At 40.9% G+C, this 25,179-nt stretch overlaps 2 protein-coding genes across 2 annotated transcripts; one reads left to right on the top strand and one right to left on the bottom strand.

The window, feature by feature from the left end:
• The first annotated feature begins 335 nt into the window (after nt 1-335).
• mmp28 (matrix metallopeptidase 28) lies at nt 336-17,551 on the top strand. The gene is made up of 8 exons (XM_034700286.1): nt 336-492; nt 1,699-1,775; nt 2,266-2,456; nt 9,476-9,697; nt 10,462-10,707; nt 14,776-14,925; nt 15,057-15,224; nt 16,364-17,551. Exons 2-8 carry the CDS (start codon nt 1,759-1,761, stop codon nt 16,756-16,758), a joined length of 1,389 nt encoding a protein of 462 aa, XP_034556177.1. The 5' UTR covers nt 336-492; nt 1,699-1,758; the 3' UTR covers nt 16,759-17,551.
• Nucleotides 17,552-17,725: 174 nt separating this feature from the next.
• Nucleotides 17,726-25,090, bottom strand: LOC117824815 (protein FAM124B). Its single transcript, XM_034700281.1, has 7 exons — nt 24,633-25,090; nt 24,225-24,256; nt 22,975-23,187; nt 22,233-22,628; nt 21,744-21,940; nt 20,073-20,235; nt 17,726-19,649 (listed from the first exon to the last, which is right to left on the bottom strand). Exons 1-7 carry the CDS (start codon nt 24,701-24,703, stop codon nt 19,051-19,053), a joined length of 1,671 nt encoding a protein of 556 aa, XP_034556172.1. The 5' UTR covers nt 24,704-25,090; the 3' UTR covers nt 17,726-19,050.
• Between the last annotated feature and the right edge of the window lie 89 nt (nt 25,091-25,179).

The raw sequence follows: 25,179 nt of genomic DNA, 5'->3' as shown, positions 1-25,179 counted from the left end.
GATTAGTAACTCTCTTTAGAAGTGTTTGATTTGACATCTAGCCGTGGAAGATTAACTCTCACTGGAGTAATCGATGTCCAGACGTGTTCTCAAAGTGTGCAGAAAATTACAATTAATTTAAGAGGAAGTGTCTCAAACTGAAAGGTTGGACTACTTGGCATGAAAACAAGTGATTGGGAAATTAAGCCCTAAACTACACCCAAAAATGACTTACTCTCATAACATTTCCTGTATTTTTCAAAGACTGTTTACCAAGGCTTCCAGTTAAAGTTAATAGATTTCTACGTCTTGCTGTGTGTAGTTAAAACGCTTCTTGTCAAGGTCCTGAGGCCATGAGAAGCCTCCAGGAGTTGATCCCTCTTGTGTCTAGCTGACCCTCAACAAGCCACAGCACAGTGGAAAACCACAGTATTATAGTACAAGCTTTGAGGATTACTTCTTACAAACAGGACCGTGTGTTATGGCCTATAAAACAAAGTACACTACAATAAGGTTAGTGGAAAGAAAGTACACATTAAAAGGTTCTGCACTGTTAGGGGTACCACAAATGATATTAAAAGCCAAATACTTCAAAACGGCGGGTTAAACTCCTTACTTTGTAACATATAAGAACAGGTTAATGGTTTTACCTTTTTGTCAAAAATGCCAAAATGTTTTTGAAAATTTTAAATGAGTGGAGTTCAATTTAACAAATAATCCTGAATCCTGACTTTTATATCTAGAGTTTATGTGACCAGTTTCATACACATGAGGACATTGTTCAAATGTTTTAGCTGCATTTCCTTGTCCTCAGGTAAACCAAGCCCTCAAAGGGAATTACAGCTCTTTTTTCTTGGGGTAATTTTGGATTTCATAATTTATTTGCTTCACATTAGTTTAATGTGACATCTATTGTTGCTGGTTCACAACAAGCTGCATTTTCCTCACCAAACCAGTGAGATCATACAACAGTATTCTGTTTCATTTGTTTCCACAGCTCTACTCCCAAATTAAAGCCCTCTGGCATGTTTCAGTGTCTCTGATGGGACAAAGGGACAATTTTTTCCACATTCCTGTTTGCAGAAGCCCATCTGTCATCTCCTCAATTTTGATTTCCAGCCCACCTTCACCGCATCTGTTATCAAAGCTGTGTCTGTTGTTGTCTGAACATGAAACCTGCTGCATACACATGAAAGGGATGCGACTGAGAGATCCCCATATAAAACCATCAACATGGTTAATATCAAACCACAATGCAACAACACCTGTAGTCATGTACCCAATTGGTTCATTTTTTACTGTTTTTATAGGCAGTAAACAGCAAAACTATTCGTGGCTTGCATGTTAGCATGAGATTCTCAGAAAATAATAAGTAAGTTGACAAAAACACCCTAGGGGTTGCTCTCTTCTATGGGTGGTCTATATCTATACATCTGGATTCAAAACCTTCAGCAGTTACAGCACTAATAAAATCAGTGCACACTGTCATAACATATTTTTGCCTCACAGGCATGTGTATAAATCTGAGGTTTTACCTATGGGTTTTACCAAATGATGTCATGAAAGCAAAGTTGCCTGACTATATTTAAAAATGGAAGCCATTTTTTGATAGAAGGCATACAGATGTTAAAAGTTTTGATATAAGCGTTTCCTTGTTGTGTTGATGTTTCAGCTGTCTCAATTTTGAAGCAAAGTTAATGCATGGTTTACCAATTGCAGGTTTTTCTGGAGAAGTATGGCTACCTCCATCAGGATAACCACATTCATGATGCAGCTGAGATGCTGTCTGCTGTCAGGTATGTGATGCATCTTGTAAAGCTTTCACATGATCATGGAAGCACAAAGAGTTATGTTAGTGTATAAGGGTCACTATGTTACCCTTTAATTAATGTGAAATGATATGAATAGATTAGAAGAAACTCTGTTTTAGCGGTTTGTGTTCAGAGTGAAGGGCTTGGTGCAGGACTAACCCCCGGGCGTGAACGTCAGTGCAGGGCAGTAAAACACACCCTAACCTCTGCTGAACCTTGTCTGAACCATCAAAGAATTTCAAAAACCTTGCCCTCTGGCCCTGATACTGATTGTACTGTAACAGAGTGAAGGGTTTGTGTGAACATGTTCATCTCATGGAGTCCCAACGGAAACTGTCTATTTGGCTAAATCTGGTACCTTCTGTAAGACTCATTTTGGTTCAATGTCAACTACAAGTGTTGTAGGTGAATATCTAAAAGCTGTCTGCCTGTTCTTGAAGATATCATCATGTACACATTTTCTCTCCCTGTGCAGCGACTTCCAGTGGTTGTCCCGGCTTCCTGTCACAGGTGAGCTCAATAGCGCCACCTTGCAGCAGATGGCAGAGCCCCGCTGTGGGGTGTCAGATGAGGGCAGCCAGCAGATCTGGGCACAGAGAGTGAACTCCATCCTACCTGTAAAGGGTGCTACTGTTAGGGGCCGCAGAAGGCGCTCTGCTGTCAAAGGTAATGTGATGGATGACATGTTTACATGTGTTTCTTTTTTTTTTTTTTAGTTATATTTTGGGGCTTTTACACTTTTATTTATAGAGGAGAGGACAGTGGATAGTGTAGGAAACCATGAGAGAGTGTTGGAATGATGTGGGAAAGGTGCCACAGTCTGGAATGGAATATGGGCGTACATATAACCATACAGCTAAACCTGCGCCCTACATGTGTGTTTCTGCATATTTATATGAGACAACATGCATGTTTATGATTGCGTTTGTTGCCTTGAGTGCACAGCGTTGTGTGTCTCATTGTGGAGTGATCATAAAGAGGGAACAGTAAACTGGGAGGGTCTCCCTCTGTGAACTAAAGCACTAAATAGACTGAGGGGTGTTGTTAAAGTTGATGGAGTGTCTGCTGTTGCACACGTCGGCCTGGTAGACTACTGCTTGTAGCTGCAATTACACAAGTCCATTTAATTCCAGCCTCTTCTTCACTGGATTAAACCCTTTACTTTAGCTTTGCCTGATAGCATGTTTTAACTTTGGTTGAGGAGTTCTCTTCAGTCTGTTGAGGAGCTTTAAGACTCTTTAAAGACCTCTTAAACAGCTGGATAGTTTCTTAGCTTGCATTGAGAGATATCAGGGCTTCACAGAACTACAGCAATGTATTCTCCAGCTAGATTTGACAGTTAACCCCTGGGCTCTTTATGACTGAATTGAGCCCTTCTGAACAAACTCTGCTCTGACCAGCACTGTCACTTACTTGCTCTTGCCCCAAATTACCTCTCCCTTGATGAAGATTATCCTGGTTTTCTGCTGAAAAATACAGCGATTAAAGCATTCATTGTGAGCAGATCATTGCAATTTCAGCTGGCTGAAGGCTGCAGGATTTAAAGTGTTTAACGGAGGTTAAGAGTGCAGCTGAGCACAGCCAAATTTCTTGCAGACTGCATGAAGCAAAAGGCCCTTCCCTCCTAGATTAGAGTACTTTAAAGAAAATACTAGAGAATTATCATGAGTTGTAATTTCTCCAGTCTCACCAACATGCCCATTCTTCATGAAAGGAGCTGGACAATGTTTTTCTAACTTGATTTTTTTTTGTTACTTACATGGGACAATATCTTTTTAGAATCCTGTTTTGATTGTGTTTTTCTTTTTTTTTTGTATGATAAGAGGACATCTATTCATTAAATCAATGAAAGTTGCCCATACATTTCCTTTTTTTTTTAAACTTTCATTTTTATTTTTGTTTTATATGAACATATAACATTGAACAAGTGAGGGCTAGGACATTACATTACAATCAGTAAAAAATAAAGTGAAACGTAAGTATTAAAGACAGGTACTGTACACAGCAAAGGCATTCAGACAAACAGAGTAAGTTAAGAGTCTTTGTGGTTATAGCAATCACATTTTTCAAAGAGTGTATCCCCCTTCTCCTTTTGAAGGTGAAGAGCAAAAGTCATTTTTTCCATAGTGCGAACAGAGTCAATAATGTTTTTTAGTAGTTTAATGGAGGGAGGGTTCTTCTGAAGCCAGCCTCTTGTTATTGCTTTCTTACTTGCAGCCATGAAAATCTTCAGATAGGTGTCTCTCTTTCTGAGGCCTTCAGGTATTTTCCCAAGGTACAAAAAAATGAAAGAAGATCCACACCTCTCCAGAAAGGCTGAAGGAATGGACAAGGCCCATACATTTCTAAGAATTATTATTTTTTGGATCTGTATATATATGACCCCTATATTAGGTTTCATGTTGACTTGTATTTTCATCCCTTTTGTTGTTGCTGCCTCTCTCTGGTCATTTGTCACTCTTATAAATGAGCGTCAGCAGCAGCAGCAGGCCGATGCCTCCAGCCTCACCTTGTATGAAGCCTCTGCATTCCTTCGTGTCACTGACGAGGTTGGCTAATGTTCAGGGAATGCAGCGGTGGCTGATGTTTGCCGCTGCCTCTTCATGTCAGTACCTGACATGTTCCCCCTGGTAAACACATCCACAAATGACTGACTGACTGGATTACAATGTTTGCCTGGCATGTTTGCTGCCTCAGAGGCCTGATGTTTTGCTGCTAAATGAGTTGATATCTTGCTGAGTGACTGACTCTGTGGACGGATTATGGTCTGTTATTGATGAGGAAAACATCTCACTGTCATTATTCTTACCCCAGACATGACTCATATGACAGGTAGCTGTATTATTACACATAGAGCAGCATTAATGGTGGATACTATTACACCTGAAGCCCAAACCTCTTTTACATCTGGCTTCATATTTCCATTGATTTAATGTAAAAACGTAACTGAGAGGTTTTGTACCATGGACATGTATTAAAACATTAGTTTGCTTTGTCACATAGAAGAAGCAGTTATTTTTGTGCCTGTGAACTAGAGAGTACTCACTGAAAGATGTTTTAGACCTTCATATTCACTTCAGTGCTGACAAAACCTGTCTACATCAGGTAAACTTTGAAATACTCAACACTCATAAGGCAACGACATTTAAAGACTGCAGTTTCTCACAGTCTTTGCTTTTAGCCAAGAAAGATATATTCTCCTTAGAAAATAAATGCTACTTCCTTAAACAATCACCGTCATTTGGTCTAACAAAATCAGTTCACATTGGTGGTTGTGACTTTAAAGGTTGGCAAGGATCATTGGAAGGATTCAATAAAATCTGGTGCAGCCATTCATGTTGCCCTCAGGATTTAATTTGACTACCTCGGACATTCCTTGACTTTTCAGCTCTTTCCAGCACCAGGGCCACATTTGTTGATTTCAGCTCAACAGAGATCACTGTGATTATTATATTTTAACCTTTTTTCTCAAATTATTTGATTTATAAACAAATATCTATGAAACTACATCGTACAAACACCACCAGCAGACAAAGCTGTACTTTGTACTAGTAATACTAGTACTAATTAGCATGCTACGAAACTAGTATTATATGATTAACATTTTTTTTACCTCTTAAACACCACCTAAAGGGGTTACGGGGCCACTGGGGGATGTTAAAACGATGATGTTAGCATTAAGTTCAATCATAACAATGACATTCAATTTGACCTTAAACCTCCTGTGAAGAGCTTTTTAGCTGTTTATAAAACAGACTTCATATTAGTAATGGTTTCACATGTACATGACAATGTCAACGGAAATACATGAAGTATTACTTTGTCAACAGGGGGCGCCAAAATCACCACAAACAGGAAGTTCTTCACAGGAGCTTTAACAGTGTATCTTACATTATCTATTATTAGATTATTCTTATTCATGCTTGTCCAAGTCTTAAAATTAATGTCGTATGAATTTTCTCATTTCTCAATGGGTAACTTAAGTCACTTAACTCTTTGGTCTTTTTGTCCATGACAGCGGCCTCTGTATGCTGAGCCTTGCCTGCGTGCTACAGCAACATGCTGATTCTTTCAGTTCATTTACACTCAGCTGTACTGGGATGTGTTTGGTGTGAACAGGGCTGCTTATGAGCTTCCTGGAAACTGAAAACAGACCTTGACTTGTGATGGGCCCTGGTGGTTCCCACTGATATTTACAGAGACTGACATTCCACCCACCAAGTTCAAGATAAGTACTTGTGATAGTGCGATAGGTGTGTGTGTGTGTGTGTGTGTGTGTGTGTGTGTGTGTGTGTGTGTGTGTGTGTGTGTGTGTGTGTGTGTGTGTGTGTGTGTGTGTGTGTGTGTATTTTGATCATTTATCATATTCACCCAATAGCCAGAGTACATTTGGCCCCAGGTGAAGAGGCTTGATTTTTTCAAACAACTCATTTGAAATACTCGACTCTATGTCTGGCTCCATCCACCAAATACATAAAGATCAATGTCATCCTCATCAGCCTCAGCTGTAGCTTGTGGTTAAAGCTATTTAACAAATGTTGGACTGTTGGAAAGGGCAGATCAACACAATCATGTTAACACAATGACCCCAGTCTGTTATACTGCCTTCAATTTGACACCAGTAACAAACCATTTTTTCTACAACTCCACAAACAATAACTTTAGCTATCAGCTGATCTCAGTTACTGCATCATGTCTGTGATAACCCACATTCCCCACAATGCTGCTATAGTGGGCATCATGCTAATTGCTTCCATAAGGGAAGTTGGGGAATGTCTTGTGTATCTGACTTCCTGGCTTCACTGCTGTCCTCAGGGACCTCTTACTCTGCGGCAGTCTGGGATGGAGCGAAGGCGCCTGAGTTGTGTGGAGTGTGCAGATTTACACAAATCATGTAGCAACAGGCTTTGTGTGTGTTCATCTGGAAGTGAAAAATAAAGTTGGGTTGGGAAATTCTGGGAGTGTGTTCACTTCCAACTGCCTCTCACTGAGCGATGATTACTTACAGAATAGAGTATGAAATATCTGACATTTGAAGGACAGTGTAGGTAAAATGAAGGTGCCATCATTCCTCAGACTGAAACCTAATCTTGACTGTTTTTATAGTGTCTCAGTGAATGTAAATCGGTGGGATGAGCAGTCCTTTTCTGTTGAATTGTTCAAGGCCCAGTTGCATCTACTCTTACTGTTCTTCTGTGAATCATAAAATGCTAAAGATCAAGTTCACATAACCCTTAAATTAAATGTGGTTAAAGCAAATGATTATGTGGCTACACAAACAGAAATACCCTTATTCTTTCTCAAAACTTGTGTCTTAATGGCTCAAGATATCCAGATATTTTCACTTCTCAAGGGTCCTTTTGCTCTCCCATGGAAATTCACAGCATGCAGCACATACCTCTTGCTAATCTTTCTTATCTCTCACTATACTGTATCATTTAACTAAGCCCAAATGGCATTAAAACAACACAGGTCCACATTCTGTAAAACAGACTGCCTCAATGTCCTCTGTGTTTTTGAGCAGAGGTGTGTAACGGAGGCGTATGTGCAGACCTCCCACTCACGTTTTGCCTCCATGTTGGGCAAACATTCATCGACCGCAACTTTTAAATATTTTGACAACTGTGAGTGTGCTTGAGTTACCTTGCCACTCTTGGGAGCCTCAAATGTAAAAGTATGTGTAAATGTCTAAATCCCTTGCTACAAGTCGTTTAGAGTACATTGCCTAATACACTCAAGTCTACGTCTATTGGATTTGGTTCCAGCATTCTTCTTGTGTCTTACCTCCTCAAGCCCTCTATTCAACAAGGCAGCATCCTCATTTGGTTTGTTTGTGTTTCACTCCATTTTGTTCCAAATACAAATGCTTTGCATTTTTCTGACCTGTCAAATACACCTTGAGTTTATAACTGTTACATTTTTTGCATAATTTATAAGGAAGATAATCACAATCAACTCAACAAACTCTGAAAATATTTCTCTTCTTGTCCCAAATGTGTTTAGGAGCTCGGTCCACTCAGAACAGTCAGAGTGTCCAGTGAGTCAAACTGCCTCTCCCAAAGGTTCATATTATCTGAAGACTGTTTCCTGTCTGCTAGTTGTGAGTGTGTGCTGGCTTCTTAGCAGAGGAGCTGGTGCCTGTTTGCTGTGTTATTTGCGTTGTCAGAATTAGCACACTGTTTAATCCTATCAATTTGTGCATTAAAGAACAGCTGATTTTAAAACCCTTGGCCCTCCATCCCAAAACAAATGTGAGATTTTGAAGTCTGCTACGTGTCATTATGCTTCAGCTGAGAAACCACAGACGCATGTTGAAGTAAATTGTTTAGTCAAACATGGGCTCATAGTGCTTGTTAGTTTATTCAGCTGCAAACTAACATGGCTTACATCCTATCATTTTGGCTGTGACTGTCAGATGTGGGGTGGATCTACTTCAAAACACCACGGCTGAACATGAGATATCAGACCTATTGCGTATTTACAAACACCCTCAATTTTAAACATAGCCTATCCAGTTACTTATTTATGTCAACTGTTTGTGAAACCTGGTAAAAGGACCTTAAAAGGGTAAAGCATTACCGATACAAATACCGGGCATGAATTCATAAAGTTGCTTACAGACGGATGAATCCACTTGATGAAAACCAACTGCAAAATCTGAGAGTGTTTATCTGTTTGGAGGAATTTGTGAAACGTGTTTTTAGTCACAGGTATTTTCAAATGGTACATCCATGTAAATAAAAAGAAAGATGTGATCTTTGCAGAAGAGTAGTAATTCTTCACATACATTGCACGCTTATGACTAAACAGTGCATTCCACTGAGACTTATTTCCAGCCGAAGAACAGACAGGTTTTATGTGTTTTGGTTATCGAAGTGATGTTAAACCATTCTTAAGAAATAAAATCAAATAAGTTGATTCACTTATGGATGTGCTAAGTTGCCAAAGATACTGTACATAGCAATGGTGCGCAATCCTAAACCTCTCTGGATCGTTGTTTTGTTTTTGTCCTTATGACATTATTGTCATTAAATGTCACTTTTATTGCAGTGCATTATCTCTATAGCTTCTTGTAAGATTTACTCAGTAAGGAGAACATTTCATGTCCTTGTCATAGTGTGAAAGATGAAAATATCTTCCTTATTAGATATTTATGTGGACTTAGGTTTTTTCTGTCGAAAATGAAACAAACAAAATGATGACCTGGATTCAGAAATCAAATGTTGAAGAAAGTGAAAACATGGCAAAAGTAAAGAAAAAGTAACTCTCCAAGAATATAGTTGTTCCTCTGTCATCAGTCTGTCGTTTGTTGGTTCATGAATCTCTTGTAGAATTATTTCCTCTCCGTCCTGAAGGAGAAATGGAGTGTTCCATTGAAATACTCCAAAATGCAGTCTGCGTTGGTTTTTCAAAATGATCACTGTAAATGGTGTTTTTAAGAAATGAAGTTGCCTTTGTTCAGAGGATAGATAGAACTGTGGATAGAGTCGACTTATAGCCTCTGTGCATGAGACTTGTGATTTAACCACTTAACCAAAACCAGTGCCCCAAAATGACATATTCACACAGCAATGTTTTTTATTTGGTTATTTGATGATTTTATCTGCTGACACTCTAACTTTAAGTTTTAGTTAAGTGAGATTTAAGCTTGTCTAATGTCCTCCTTCTGTGTGTTTGTTTTCCAGCTGAGAAGTGGTACAAACGCCATCTGACCTACCAGATAGTGAACTGGCCTCGGCACCTTTCTGTTGCCTCTGTGCGGATGGCAGTGCGCGCTGCCTTCCAGCTTTGGAGCAATGTGTCGGGACTGGTGTTCCAGGAAGCCCCTGAAGGTCCCGCAGACATCCGTCTGGCCTTTTACGACGGAGACCACAACGATGGAGCCAGCAATGCCTTTGACGGACCAGGTCAGAAACCACCACACAATTTACTTTTTTCTCTGCTCTTGTTTATTTGTGATTTGCTCCCAGGTTACCCTCGCAAAAGAGATCTTGATCTAGACTTCTTGAATAAATAAAGCCTAGGGGCGCCAGTTAAGCTCAGTTGGTAGAGCCGATACCCCATCTACAGAGGCTGTAGTCTTCTTTCCACTGGTCAGAGGATCGGTTCTGGACCTGGCACCTGGTTCATGTCACCACCCCTCTTTCCAAGCATATCTTGTCTCTCTAAAGTGGTCCCATCAAATTAAGACCAAAAGTAATCTTAAAAGAGCCCCAAAAATGCCTTTAGACAAAGAAGTAACACAATAAGAAGAGTCTACATGACTGGTACTCTAAACTTAAACGTCCCATATAATGATATCTTGTAGAAAAGCATGTCTCTGAGTGGTATGTAGAAATATGAGTATTGTTAATACTTCCTTGCCTTTAATGTGCCATGAACTCTATGGCAGCGCTAACAAGCATTTAAAATAAATTTATTAAAGTTATAAATCTTCTCACTAATGATCTCATTTGCTTTGGTAGCTCATCTAGGGGCATCAGTATTAATTTCAGCCAATTTTATGACTAGCTATAAACTCCTCACAGGATCTTTAAATGAAGTACTTTTCTCTAGATTGAAGAGCGTTGTTATTTGTCTCTTTTTCCTTAACAAACAGTGTTAGTGCTTCTTTAAACCTGGATACACCAGTTGAATCAAACTGAGCCTTTGTTTCATTTTGGTCTCTCAGGAGGAACTCTGGCCCACGCCTTCCTTCCACGTCGGGGGGAAGCCCACTTTGACATTGCAGAGAGGTGGACGCTTAATGGACACAAAGGACACAACCTGTTCATCGTGACAGCCCATGAGATCGGACACACTTTGGGACTGGAGCACTCACCTGTGCGTCACGCCTTGATGTCGCCGTACTACAGGAAGCTGGGACGCAGCCTGGTGCTGAGCTGGGACGACATCATCGCTGTGCAGCAGCTGTACGGTAGGATGAAGACACTTTTTGTGTTGTCCTATTCAACCGTGTCAAACGTGTTGGTTGGTATATTTTCTTCTGTCCAGAGTTCAACATTTTTAGGATGCAAGGTTAAGCTGAACAGCTACTCAAGGGAACCGTTTGTGTGTGAAAGGGGAAGTGTGTGGTCCTAAAGTCAGGGGGGTTGTTAAACCTAGCACCCTTCTGGGACACACACATTTTTACCACTTTCTCCTCTGGTTTAAAGCTTGAGAAAAAAACACTTTAGTGGACTGATGACAAATGCCTCACTGTCTGGCCTCAGGGTGGCTCCACTTAAGATGGTGAAATTAGTTTGCTGTTCACCATGCACTGTTATTAAAACCCTTACAGCCCATTACATGAATTACTGACTTGTTATGTCTTTCATGAAACACAGAAGTGGAGTTATTTTTGCTCTGCGGCCTATTAAATCTGGAGTCGTTGCACTGAGCTGTGAAAAGGCCAGTGAGGCCACCAGCTGCAAGCACAGAAGGAGAAGGACTAGAACAGCATAGCATGTTCCCAAAGAGTTCCCATAATCACACAAAAAAACTGCATTTGACAGAAAACACATCATGTTTTTAGAATAAGAGTAGCAGCATGTCATGCTGGGTTTTATCTGAGATCAATTTGGAATGTGACAGATGCAGAGGTTTTGTGGAAAGGAGTCTGCTCTATCAGGTTCACTTCTGTGGCCTCTCAGATGCTGTGAGAGGAAGGTTTAGACTGAGGGCAGCCGAGGTGGTGTGAACGTCAAAATAACTCTGTGCCCTATAACACAGACACACACGCACACATATGCACGCACTGGCAGAAGGGCTGGTTTTCATTCTACATAATGAACAGAAACACTCAGTTGTCTCTTTTTGTTTTATTACTCAGCCTCTCAGAGGTCCACTCAGTGTGTACATGGGAGTTTTGTTGAGGCAGATTGCTGGTGTTGTTGCAGCAATCTGATTTAATTATGCTAATGAACAATACACCAGTTTCTGAGTGTATCATTCCTCCCGGCATGCGTGAGGCAGGTTCGCACACGTGCAAAGCTCTCTCATTGCTTGTGTGTTTTTTTAACTTGCTGCTCAAAAATTAAATCAATGCAGCAGTTTGTGTACGAAGATGTCTTTGTAAACATGTTTGCAGCACAAGTACCTTCTGCCCCTACTTGACCCTTCTCTGGGATGAATTGGTACTTAGACGCAGACTGTGCTTGAAGCTTTCCCCCTGCTCTGACCCTGAAACAGAGTCTAAAACAGCTGCAAGTAAAGCTTTGTGCAGGAATGTTTGCCCTGCTGCAGGACTGTCTGACAATCATTTGGATAATTCAACTCTGAACTTGAGATTCAGCTGAGTAGAGGCTTGAAGGCATGTTCCTACATCACTGTTTAACATCTGAGGAGTCCCATCTGCTCAGCCTCTGGAGACATCATGACTTCAGCTTCCTAAAATGGTATTTGCCAGCCTTTTCTCCTCAGGGGCCTCCTTTTTCCACTGTGGATGTAAAGAAAATGCAACTGACCTCCACTCACTACTAACAGAGTGTCATATTTTATGCTATTTTTGAACTAAATTCTTAACCTGGAAGGATGTGCATACAAGTAACTATATTTATTGCTGCACAAAAAGTTGAATGTGGTTCAGGTGGAGTTCATCAAAGCGCAGCTTGATTTCAGACCTGCTTATCAACCTGCTTCCTCCCTATAGCAGTCATTTCTACAGACTGCAGCTGCTCCCACGTAAATGTCAAGCAGCCCCCGAAACAGACATGGACAAGAAGTGTAACTGACAGCACTGCAGGCTCTGTAAACTCTACATCTGCTTAAAGATGTGAGCTTCAGGCAGTGTGTGTGTATCTGGGTGTGTGTGCATGTGTGAGCATTGTGATCCAGTAAGAAGGCCCGAACATGTCAGTCTACCGTCATGATTGTTCTGACAAGTATTACACAAATAGGATCTTATATTAAAGAATACACTTGTTGGGATTTGTCACATTGAAATACAGTATATTCAGCATAATGACCGTCAATGTTGTAGAAAGATTTTAAATCTGTAGCACCTACCTTATGTGAAACCACTTAAATACAAGTTAAATTCCAACATTGAAAACAAGTTCTCAAAACAAAATATAACAGTAAGAGAAATATGGTACGTGAATAATGCTGTGAATACTTTTGTCGAAAAGCTATTATGATGTAGTGATGCATTCAGGTGTAATTAGTAATTTGCAGTTGTAGTTAAGTTGGAGCAAATTCAAAGAAATACTGCAGGGTTCTTTAAAGTGCGCAAAGGGTGCAAATTTTGTCGCTGAAATTAAAAGTGTAGAAACATGGATGACTTGCAAATAACACGTAAGGATAAACTTTTTTTTTAAAATTATTATTATTATTTTATTAAGCAGGGTAAAATGACGGGTCGCTGGCTAGCAGTCTAAGTGCCTCACATACAGAGGCTAGAGTCTTGGTTGCAGGGGTCGCTGGTTCGATTCCCGGCTGCAACCATTTCCTGCATGTCTTCCCTCACTCTCTCCCCACATTTCCTGTCTCGCTTCAGCTGTCCTAACGAAAAAAAGGCAAAAAGCCCCAAAAATATAAATTGGAAAAAAAAAAAAAAAGGAGGGTAAAATGAGACACAACAGTTAGTAACTCACAGGGGATGCTGGTCAGTTTGGTCTCTTTGTTGAGAAAACAGGCAGAGAATATTAATGGAAACTAGGCTATCAACCACCGCAGACAGGGTTTCTTAAGGTGAGCTAAATTACATGGTAAAGCTGACCCTCTCTGCAGGGGATGATAACCTAGCTTCTAATCTTGTTCTCTGCCTGGTTTCTCAAAAAAGGGACCGAGTTGTCAAGGATCCTCAATGGGTAGTACACTCTTAGTATTGACAAGAACCTTCTACAACCTACCTTTAAAAAAAGAGAACTGTTCCTTTAAAAGTGCACTGAAGTACAGCATTTTAATAATGTATATGTATGTATATATATACATATATATATACACATGCTCCACTTTAGTATTTTCATCCAGTGATGAGGAATTTAATTTGGAGTGCAGATTTTATTTATTGCTACAATATGTGATGATTTGATCAAATATGATGCATTTTATGGATTATACAATCAAACTGCATGCCTTTGGAAGCATTTTAACCATCTTGACCAGCTTTAACATGTTAGACTCTCTAAAATATTAGTATTTGAAAAATATTATCAATCACATCTTTAGATTTAATAATGTAATTGGATTTAATTAAAACAAAAAAATATATGCAAAAAAAAACAAAACAGAAAATGAAGCACTTTTACTTTAAGTGTACTCATTATTGTAGTGTTACATTTTGTTCTTGAATATATAGTATGTATAGTTCTTATCCTTACATATCCTTATCTTACATACACACCCTCACTGGGAGCATTAATTGGCAGCTGTCCAGGTGTTATCCACTGTGGTGTGTGTATCTATTTTTCCTGCTGCTTCCTCCAGTCCCTGGGTGTTCAGATGTTATCCTCCTCCTACACAAATGTTTGTTCAGCTCCCTGCAAACAAGAAAAATGGCTGTAATCACGCCTAAAACACTCTCATTTACCCTTTATTCTCCATGCTATTATGCTTTTTGCCTTTTGTTTTGCTTTGATTCTTTTTATTCTTTGATCTCATGTTGAAGTAGTCTGAGTAAAGATTTGTACAGGTCGAAAACAAATGCTGGACTCTAAAAGTTAGTAAGGGTCTGAGTGTGGACTCTATCGGGACTCTGGTGTTTATTTCCTTTGCAATAAAAAGTCATCCATCTGTATACATCTACCCAGCCACATCCTGTAAAGGACAATTTAAATGTTAACATTACCAAGTCCTGTTTTTGCAGAAGGCAGCACTGTTTGTCTTTCTATTTGTTCCCATGCTGTCCAAATACTTACACCGCCTTTAGCATGCGTGAAAATATGCCTGACCCGCTCTTGTATAATGTCTGTTCCACCAAATAACTAATGTGCAGAAGAGCAGATAAAAAACCTCCTACAAGTTGGTTTATTCGTTAGTTTTTTTGTCTTGTTTTTGCTCTCAGGTAAGCCATCAGGTGACCTCCCTATCAGGCTGCCTGGCCAGGTTCTGCACGCTGCGCTGCAGGAGTGGGAATCCACAGAGCTTCACAACGTGCATCAAACAACAGGGCAGCCACTCTACTGTCAGGGTGTCTTCGATGCCATCACTATGGGTGAGGTCCTGATGAAATATCACAGGGAATTACATGAAGCCACATCCTTCCACATCCCAAGACAATTTTGTCAAACTATCGAACGATACAGGGTTACATATGTATTGACCCATGTGTTTGTGTGTCTCCAGACCAGAACAAGACTGTTCTGGTGTTTCGAGGCAGTGTGTACTGGACAGTATCAGCTGATAATGTTGTGAACGGCCCACTGCCTCTCCGTCAGCGATGGTCTGACCTCCCTCCGGCCATAGAAGCTGCAGCCTTCTCCTCGCTGGACTCCAAGTGGTATTTTTTCAAAGGTACTTTTTCAGTGAGCCTAATAACATATCTCCTTTAAAGACATTCCCTAGCCTAGTGCCTAACTTCACATATCTGTTAAAGCCTCCAAATAGGTTATATGGTGCCTTTAAATAGGGAAGAGCTGTTTAAAGACTCCACTGCACTGAAGCCTCAGCTGTAGTCTTAGTCCCTTCATCCTGAGTGCAAAAGGCTAATAACTTTAAGTTATTGCCAACTTTTACTACAGTCGAAAACCTGACTTCATGCAGACTGAGACACTCTCTCTCTTGAGACTTTGGCTGTTTTTGAAACGGCCTGCTACATACTACCTACTAATGTGGTACATACTGCATTTGAATTTAGTATGCAGTATGACTGTTCTGGTTGGATCTGATCTGCAGTACGCTGAGCCAGACATCACTGGATTTCTGGTTTCGGAAAGCGGAATTAAACAACGGCCAAGCTGATATACAAACTGCTTTTTTAGCATCCACTTATGATTTAAAAAGTTAGGAAGTGGTTTATATGTAATTTAATAGTTTTCACAGCACCTAAAAATTGAGTTCCCCCTGTCAAAAAAAGAAGAGAAAAGAAAAAAGCGGATTGAGCGCTGTGCATTGTGGGAAACAGTATGCGAGGGAGACTGGTCCAATGCATACTGTGAAATCTTCCCGAATCAGTAGACATCCGGGGAGTTTTGGTATACTGCAGATTTTGCTCTTGTTCACACACTTCTTATTACATACTGAATTTTGGCCAAACCAGTATGTTCTGCTAGTATAGTAGGCGGTTTCAAAAACAGCCTTTGTCTGTACTGGCCAAATTAATTTCACCTTTCTCTCCGTCACTTGTTGCACTCAGGGTGATTTCACTCGATAACATGACACGTGAAAGTCTTTAAAGGTTGACCGTTGCAGTTGCATGGGTTATTGCATTCTATGTTTTGACAGAATCTATTATTTTTCTTCTTTAAGAGCAAGCTACAAAGTGACGTAGACCTGTCAATATTACAATTTCATGTCAAACTTTGGAGGATTTGTGTAATATTTTCTATGGTAATAATAGTGTTTTTGGAAACAATTTCTGAGGATGTACATGTCAACAGTTTTTTTTTTTAACTAACAAAATTTGAAACCACTTCTTGTTATCTTGTGTGCAGGGAAGAGGATGTGGCGGTACACAGGCAGCATGTTGGATCCCGGCTTCCCCAGGAAGATCAGTGAGCTGGGTCTACCTCGCCACCCTGACTGTGCCTTCTTCTATGCTCCTCTGGGTCACATGGTGGTATTCAAGGGCTCCCGCTACTCTGTGCTTAATCTTCAAACCCTGCATCAGGAGCCCTACTACCCCCGCAGGCTGACTGACTGGACAGGTGTGCCTCAGGGGACAAACGGGGCACTGACCCGCCCAGACGGACGCCTCTACCTGTTCAGAGAACAGAACTTCTGGAGGTTTGACCCCATCAAGGTGCGGGTCACAAAGGCGGGACAGTGGGCCAGGGATCTGGGCTGGACTGGTTGCAGCAATGCTCCTCAGGGCAACAACATCCTTTGACCAGCAGAGGGAGCCATAAGCCTTTCAAATGTGCAATGTGGGGACGTGAACTGAAATATAAAGGTGCTGTAATGTTTTCAGCCATTACTGTGATTACATGTTACAAAGGGAGCCAAGCTCTAAAAACTCATGCCATGAAGGGATTCAACAAAAATGCACTGAATGAGTTTATGTTGAAAACCTGCAGTATTTGCTCTGCAGCACAATGGATACTATATGGATCCAGTCAAAGGTTCATTAGTACAGGTAACTTTAAGGATGAGCAAACTGATGACTGTCTTCAGGTTGGGACTCTGCTTTCAAAAACACCTTGTCTCGTAGTATTCACACACTGTAGAGAAACCACAATTTATCTGTTAAATCATTCCTTCTGCAATGTCACTGACATAATGTAACATATTGTATAAATATATTTTACTTACCTTGGCCTGTAATTGTCTGTTCCTGTTGAATTGAGTGCTGTAATACTCACAGTGCACTTTGTGTCATGTATTAAACCTCATTTCTGATACGCTTCTTTCAAACAAGGAAGTTCAGGCATAAATCCAACTGTTTGAACAACATGACAGCTGAGCACATCATAAGGTACAGACAAGCAGTGCAGGTGGGCGAGCCGTGTATCACGATCGCTGATGAATTGTAAAGGTTATCCCAAAGCTGACTGCTGTGTCAATACAGTGATGCATTTAAGGATACAGTTGTAGGGGAAATGATTCAACTGTTTGCAAAAACTGCTTTCAAAGATTAAATTAAGTCCAACTTGGAACAGTAGTTTGGACACTGTGCGATGAAATATCAAACATTCACCTCTGACTTTGTATGTTATCTGTTGGAAGGTTTTTCCATCACTGCAGGCAGAGCACTCCTCTGTCAGTCAATGATTACTCAGCTCATTATCGAGGACACTCTGCCCACAGTTAATTCATTTTGACAATAGCAATGGACACACACACAGTTAGCCTCCATAATCGGTCCACAGCAGAAAGCTGTTTATTAATTTATCTGTTCATACCAAGCCTTAAGACATTTCTCTGCATCACTGAACATTTGAATTCTGACTGAGCATGCTGGCTGTTTTCAAGTAAAGCTCTCACAGTTGACAGTTCGATCCTGCACACCCACAGCTGACCAGTGATCAGCCCACCAGGAGCTGCTCATACTGAGTTACCTAAATGGTGGTGCATTTGATGAAACATTGGCCACAATGCAACAAAAAAGACAACTCGTGGCTTATTTAGGAAGGTAACAATCCACATATGAAAGTTTGATTAACAGGATACATTTCAAATGGAAGAGACTCGTCTAAACTAGAGTTTAAAAACAGTGTATTCCTTGTCTGTGTAAACAAGTTTTATCAGTAATGTCTTAAAACATTTGCCTTATTTATCCTAAGCACAATGAGGGAGTGTTTTTGGATTGACAATCTTCTGTGGGAGCTGATCAGTTCAACTCATGATGCACCCACTATATAAACCTGCGGTGAATCTGTCTTCTCATTCCTCAGCTCACTGTGGCCTCACACTCATTATCATTTCTGAGGTCTCCGGCTCAGGAAACACTAGAGCTGTATGAAACACTACATACTAACAGTTATTTTATTATTAAGAAATATATATTAAACTAGATATTTTCATCAAGTCCAAAGTCATAATTCAGAAAATCCTGTTAACTTTATAGGCTATTTGAGAAAAATATCGTGACTTTGCCAGACCTTTGGAACCTTAATACGACTAAAATAAGAATCATCTGAAGTGCAATTAGTCAAAAAAAGCCTCTGGGCTAAACCTGCAACACAGACTTACTGCACTGTGGGCGCAATCAGACTACATCTGACATCTAATCACAGAGCAACTTCACACTGAGATCATCATCTGTTTCAAAGGCAATCAAAAAGACACCCAGGCTGATTAATACTACAGACACCTAGACACTATTACACTGACAGTAGCTCCTCATACAGAGCATTTCCTTCATGCTTTCCTATATATATACACAGGGACATATTTTATCACAATAGCTGCACAAATCATTAGTTCAAGATTGAAAGACATACAACAGTGTTTTATCACCTTCACTGACCTTGTACCGCTCTGTCGACAGGTGTGAGTAAGATTAGGACAAATGTTCAGTATATTATTGAAACTTATGGGACGACTTCTGGGTGGAGAGCGTCACCTGCAGATAAACTTTGGCTTCTTGTGGATTACTGTGTTTTTGTGTCTCCTGCATGACTTCATACCCTCTCTTGTCTCACCTCTTCTCTTCTGTTGTAATCACAATAGCATGCATGATTTAGATGAAGAACTCATCAATCGGTTCCTCATTGCATGTACGTGCTGATAGCAGATTTGCAGTAGTCCTGCTCTCCACCACAGGCCCTCTGCAGGGGCTCTGTCCTGCTGCCTTAGTCCTGCTCACACAGCCCAGTCTGGCTGCATCATGACAACCAGTGGAGCCCCATGTCTTCGAGGGGCCCAGTGGGTATAAGTGCTTCAATGGCAGACATTCAGTCAGCTCCCTGGCCAGACTGTCGACAGATGAAGCCCCAACAGCTGCGGGTCTCTCAGAGCTGAGAGAATTCAATAGATCCATGGAAGAAGAGCGAGTGATTAGTGTGACAGCAGAGTCACAGTGAGGTGTGACCGCAGCTCCTGTGTCCACGTTGGTCTCTGGCTCCTCTTCCTCCTCCTCCAGGAGAAGATGAGAGAGGGAGCGGGTGACAGAGGGGCGCAGAGGAGACTCAGGGTGATTAGTGGTTGAAGGGCTGCTGCGCTGGGATGAGTAACAGGAGCTGCCTGGAGGGGTGCTGCAGCAGCTTCCTGATCCTAGACTCTCTGCTCCCCTACCCCCATAAAGCTTCTCCAGGCCTGGGTCACTGCGCGGCCTGTGACCTATTGAAACAAAAAATCACATCAAGCTTAGTCAAGTGTGGATACTTTAAATTTCCCAATGTATTTACAATCCTTAAGCCTTTATCATTTACTTTAATGAGCTTGCAATGTGCTTCTTTTACACTGTCTCTGTCACTTCATTGTAATGGTGAGTCAAATACAACCACAGCCCACTCATTTAAGAAGTGATAGCACAACCAGAAGCCAAAAACTCCACAAGATACCCTTCAGCTTTAACACTTACTTGGACAACTTTAGATCTGTTCAACATGATTGCAATAAAAGAGCCTCCCATGATAAGGAACCTTGAATATACTGGTCATCTGTGAGCATTGAGATAATAATCCTGTCAAAGGTTGAGTCATGTTTGAGCACACTGTAGCTACATCTGAGCAGCTCAACACAGTGCCCTTGTGTCCTCACCTTGCCTATGTGTCTGCCACGGCAGGGTTGTTTGGAGGCTGCAGGGCGACAGGCTGTGGCCCTGTCCAGGGCTCCTGAGCTGCATTCCTCGAGGGGACATGCTGGGGCAGGTCAGGGGAAAAGCACAGGTCAGAGGTCGCTGAGGTTGAGTTGGGGTTTTCACCTGCAGGACAGAAGGACAGGAGGAGGCAGATTATGATTTACACCCGGACTGGAGAGATTTAAAGCAGATAAGTTACTTTGACAGAATTAACTTACATGCATCTGACATATGGCATGTGTGACGGCTCTGAGAAGCACTCACACAGCATTTTGATTTCAATGTATGAGAAACAGACGTGTTTTCTCCTCTAATTGTTAAATACACAGTTTAAGAGGTTGACACTTACAAATTGTTTTAAATAGAAGCTTATTTCTATTCTAAGCTAATAAAGGACACCAAATGTAGAAACTTGACACTGATAGTCTGTGGTATAAATAGGATGAACAGTTCTTTGCTGGGGCGCAGTTGGCCTAGAGGTTTAAGCATGTACCCCATGTACAGAGGCTATAGTCATGGTAACAGCGGTCGCAGGTTTGACTCTCGACCATTTTCTGCATGTCTTCCCCCGCTCTCTACTCCCCACATTTCCTGTCTGTCTTCAGCTGTCCTATCTAAAGGCAAAAATGCCCCCAAAAATATAACTTTAAATAGTTCTTTTTTCAAAAATAACTTCCAAAGTAAATACTTACTATATTGATTCATGCTTGTTAACAATATAAATTCAGTCAGAAAATAACTTTAAAAAATATCTCACCTAATATTAAGACTGTAATACTTTTTCGTCTCAAGTCATATGGCAGCTAAACTTAGTGTTCTATTATCTGATATCATTTAACCAAGAAACAGTGCTTCTATATCAAGTACACTGCAGTAAACTGTGTGCTTGGAAGACACCTTATACTACATGATGCTTTCTTAAGTTCCTATTCTGTCTATTAATTAAGATAACTATGATTCAAAAAAAGGTTATATTTAACCATCACCGTACAGGTGCATCTAAAAAAATACAATATTGTGATAAATTCAATATTTTCCATTAGTTATTCAAGAAAGTAAAAAATGTATTTACTCTAGACTCATTACATTTAAACTTATGTTTCAAGCATTTTTCTTTTATTCTTGAATTTAGAAAATCATGGCCGACAGCTCAAACAGTGTAAAAAAATACACACCTCAGATTTATTTAATTTCAAATCTGCAAATCAAATCAACATCAACAACAAACAGTTTCTTCCATCAAAAACAAACCCTTTCTGCTATCGAGGGATTTGGCAAGCTACATACAGTATTGAGGACAAACTTTTCATTCTATGAATAACATCTTAGCTGCAAAACAAACTCAGTCGCTCTTTGGACTCCGTATTTTGTGAGATAATTAGAAAGTTAAACCTTCCACTATTGTTTAACAAACCACATGATTTAACCCGACATAGAGCAAGTGGATGGTTTCCTTCCATTTACAATTACCCAAAGAGCAACGTGGAGCAGACTCAAATACATAAAAAACAACACTCAGCTGGAAGGACAACCCACAACATTCAGAATCCGGCGACACAAAGTGTGAGCTCATTCTTATACATTTGAAACATTTTTATCACTGTTTTTGAAAGGACAGAATTTGCACTTACCTGGAAGAGAATCTTGTTTCCATCCAGGTCTTCTGTCTGCCAGCGTGTTGTGCTGATGGGGGTGCAGGGGTTGGGCATCAGAGGCACCAGCTGTCCGATTTCGTCCACACTAAACTGCAGCACGGCAGAGTTGCATGGCTCCACCCGAACCCCTGGTGATAACTGTTTTATAGCCAGCTGCAGGCACAGCCCAGGCTCTGTAAAAGGAGGCCAAATGAAACAGGCAAATGTGGAGAGAGCAAAACCGCCCCAATTAAAATATAATGAGGAACATTAAAAGTATTTTTTAGGTGAAAATAAAAAGAGGTGTATTGAATTAATTCTGTTTCATGTGTTTGGAATTATCAGCCCAAAAACTGTTAGTATATAATGCATTGATTTAATGTTACTAAGATAACCACATGCGCGATTCCCTACAAAAGTACAATTCTTCCCTGCTTAAAAATATACACAATGAAAAAGTCAAAGGGTAAAACTTGAAAGACATACCTGTGTGGAGAGTGAACCAACAGAACCCTGTCTTCTGCTCCTCTGCCTCTCGCTGCAGCACTGTTTCATAGAGACGCACAGAATCCTCATAGTTGTCATATCCACTGTACAACGTCACACGCAGTATCTCCCCTCCACAGTGCACTGGTCGAACCCCCCACACAGGCATCCCTGCACCCAAACTGTAGAAGTCTCTGCTGGGCAGGAGGTACGGCCGCAGCAGGGCGTTAGTGGGAGAGCTGCTGGAGGTGATGTGGATCCCTGCGGTCCGTTTGCCGCAGCTCTCTGTGTGATGGTACTGCCATGGTGGATGCTGGAAGAAGTCCAACACTTTCAGGATTCGCTCCTCTCCATACGCCTCATGGAGGAAGAAAGTGATGGCCACAGAGGGGTAGCCTGAAACATTTTTAGCAAAGACGTAGCTTCAGTACATCTTAATTAAAACAGATGCATTTCTAGATTACATTATACACAAATTATATGTAGCATCAGGTAAGTGTATAATATTTCAGGGGGTCACTGCCATGAATGAAAAGTTAATATGCTCTCAATCTCTGCAAACATTTGTTGCTCTCACATCTGGAAATAATTGACTTGTTGTTCCAAAGAGAGAAAATCCAGAATATGTGATGCAGTTTAATGCACAAGCACAGTCGAGGTTTGTAACCCTGTAAATAATAAATACTTTGGATCTAACAGTATAACAAGAAGTTTATGTCAAGGGATAAGGAGGGATCTTCACCTGACACAGGACAGAAGCGGGTATAACTTCTGATTGGGGAGGCCCTCTCTGACACATGAAAGATTCTAAGGCTTGGGCAGAGCCAGCGGAGGAGGCGATCCAGGGTGTGCTGGAGCAGCAGTGAATCTCCAGGATTGGCCAGCAGATGTAAGTTCACTAGCAGGGGCGGCTGCTGTGGCCGTCGTTGTCTTGCCCGGCTGGTCATGAGCTCAACTTGGGTAAAACACAAGAAACAATGTATTTAGATTAACAAGATATCTTGACAAGACATAACGTAGGTTTTAGCAGGAGCCAAAATAAATGTCTATGTGTCTATGTCCAATTCTGCTGTGAAAAAATGTTGATAAAAACAGATGTTGATGATTTGCAAAACATCTAAACCCCATATTCAATTAAAAAGAATCCAAAAACAACATATTAAATGTTGACGCTGTTTTATGAGAAGTATTCATTGTAAATACCAGCTAGCAACACGTTTCAAAAAAGATGGGACAGGGACATCTAAAATCTGTCCTCTGGGGGTCGCATACAATCATAGTGCTGAAGGAGTGCACCTGAACAGTACTTCAGGACTTTTATTCTCAAAGCACTATAAGATGATCCAATTACCACTAAAGTTTACATATATGTAAACTTGTCACAGTAGGAACGGTGGGTCCACAATCTTCCAAAGGAGCCACATATTGTATGTGTGCCTCCCATACATGTGGGTGCGTCACAGGTGAGCTCTGTCACTACTAACACTAACTTGAATTTCCCCATTGTGGGATGAGTAAAGGAATCTCTTATCTCTTATCTTAACACTACACCCCTGCAAACAACACTGTCGAGCAAGCAAACTGTTCATACTGAAGCTGAGGGATCCAAAATGGTCAAGTTTAGCTTCTTCCTCATTATAATCTCTGTTCTTTTGCTGTACAAATTTCACTCTGTCAGGTGAATGCATAACAAGTGTGTTTGTTGTGTTCGCAGCAGGTTTCAGGGCTTAAAGAATATCATATTCGGCCCCACGATGAGACTCAGCAAGGCAAAAAATACAACAGCTGTTTTTTTTAAAAGATAGTTCATTAAATGTGAACATTTTCAGAGTGTACTTGAAATTTTTTGCACTAAAACAAAGGGGAAAATGTATGATTGTGTTATGATTTTACTGGCCTGCCCACTTCAGATCAACTTGGGCTGTATACATGTGGCCCCTGACCTGAAATGAGTTTGACGCCCCTGCCTCAGAGGCTTGAATGAACACTTACTGCCAGATGATGACATCCTGCTGCAGTCAGACCTAAACAGCACACAAAATAAGAGCACAGCTGATTACTTCATAAACAATGCTTCTTAAAGTTTGTACCTCCTGTACTAAAGTCTGTCTCCATCTTGTGGTGGTCGGTTTGGAACCCTGCCCTTCGCTTTGGTCACCATGACAACACATTATCTGTTACAAAGCTAATTAATGGAAAAAAAGACGTAAAAAGAAACACACTTGATGAAAATCACTAAATGTGTGAGACAAGAGAGAACTTATTTAAAATGTCAGCGCCTTCACAGTTAACTTACTCGTACTAAGTTTCTTTCTACTGTGTGGTTCTTCAGATCATTGAAGGAGAAGTTGTGGTCGCTAACGTTAGCCTAAGAGCTAACAGACTACAGTTCAGACTCACTCTGCAGTTTCAGATCCAGAATCCAGGTTCTCATCGTCTGCTGGCTTCAACACCGCCGCTCTCCGAAACATAGTCCCATACACCTTTCAGTTTGGGTCAAGCCTGTGGCACTGAGAGCTTGGGCAATTCTTTAGACTACAATGGAAAATCATCCTGTTTGATTCCTCTCCACAGTCATCAGGCTCCAGTCCAGCTCCAGTCCAGCAGAAACTGGGACTCTTGCTGGGACGCTGACGTCACCAGGCAACCATACACCGCTATGTTAAAATAAAGGCTCTGGATGATTCTGGATCTGGGGCTGTGTGAGAAAACACGAAACTGGAGATGCCCTCATTAACGCTGAGGAGTGAGTTGGCGGAGATAGTGAGACCAAAGTAGTCTGGGCGAAAGGGAGCAGCAGAAGTTGGGGTCCTTAAATCTAAAGCCGCCTATAATAACACGGAGCAGATGGCGTGCGTCTAACAATATGAGAAGACAAAGGGGGGCGTCCAGAAGGGCTGTGCAGATTTAAATGTGCAGGGGACGTATGTAGGGGAGACTTTAAACC

The sequence above is a fragment of the Notolabrus celidotus genome, chromosome 14 (genome assembly GCF_009762535.1).
Source record: "Notolabrus celidotus isolate fNotCel1 chromosome 14, fNotCel1.pri, whole genome shotgun sequence".
Taxonomy (NCBI): domain Eukaryota; kingdom Metazoa; phylum Chordata; class Actinopteri; order Labriformes; family Labridae; genus Notolabrus; species Notolabrus celidotus.
Note: the sequence above shows the minus strand (reverse complement) of the source record. Positions and strands in the feature narration are given on the sequence as shown.

Coding starts and splice junctions, on each gene's coding strand:
- LOC117824815 (XM_034700281.1), bottom strand. CDS start 24,703: ATGTTTCGGAGAGCGGCGGTGTTGAAGCCAGCAGACGATGAGAACCTG. Junction 23,188..24,224: donor CAGGATGTCATCATCTGGCA/GTAAGTGTTCAT, acceptor GTTTTACCCAAG/TTGAGCTCATGACCAGCCGG. Junction 20,236..21,743: donor GAAACAAGATTCTCTTCCAG/GTAAGTGCAAAT, acceptor TCTGTCCTGCAG/GTGAAAACCCCAACTCAACC.
- mmp28 (XM_034700286.1), top strand. Junction 2,457..9,475: donor AAGGCGCTCTGCTGTCAAAG/GTAATGTGATGG, acceptor TTTGTTTTCCAG/CTGAGAAGTGGTACAAACGC. Junction 9,698..10,461: donor CAATGCCTTTGACGGACCAG/GTCAGAAACCAC, acceptor TTGGTCTCTCAG/GAGGAACTCTGGCCCACGCC.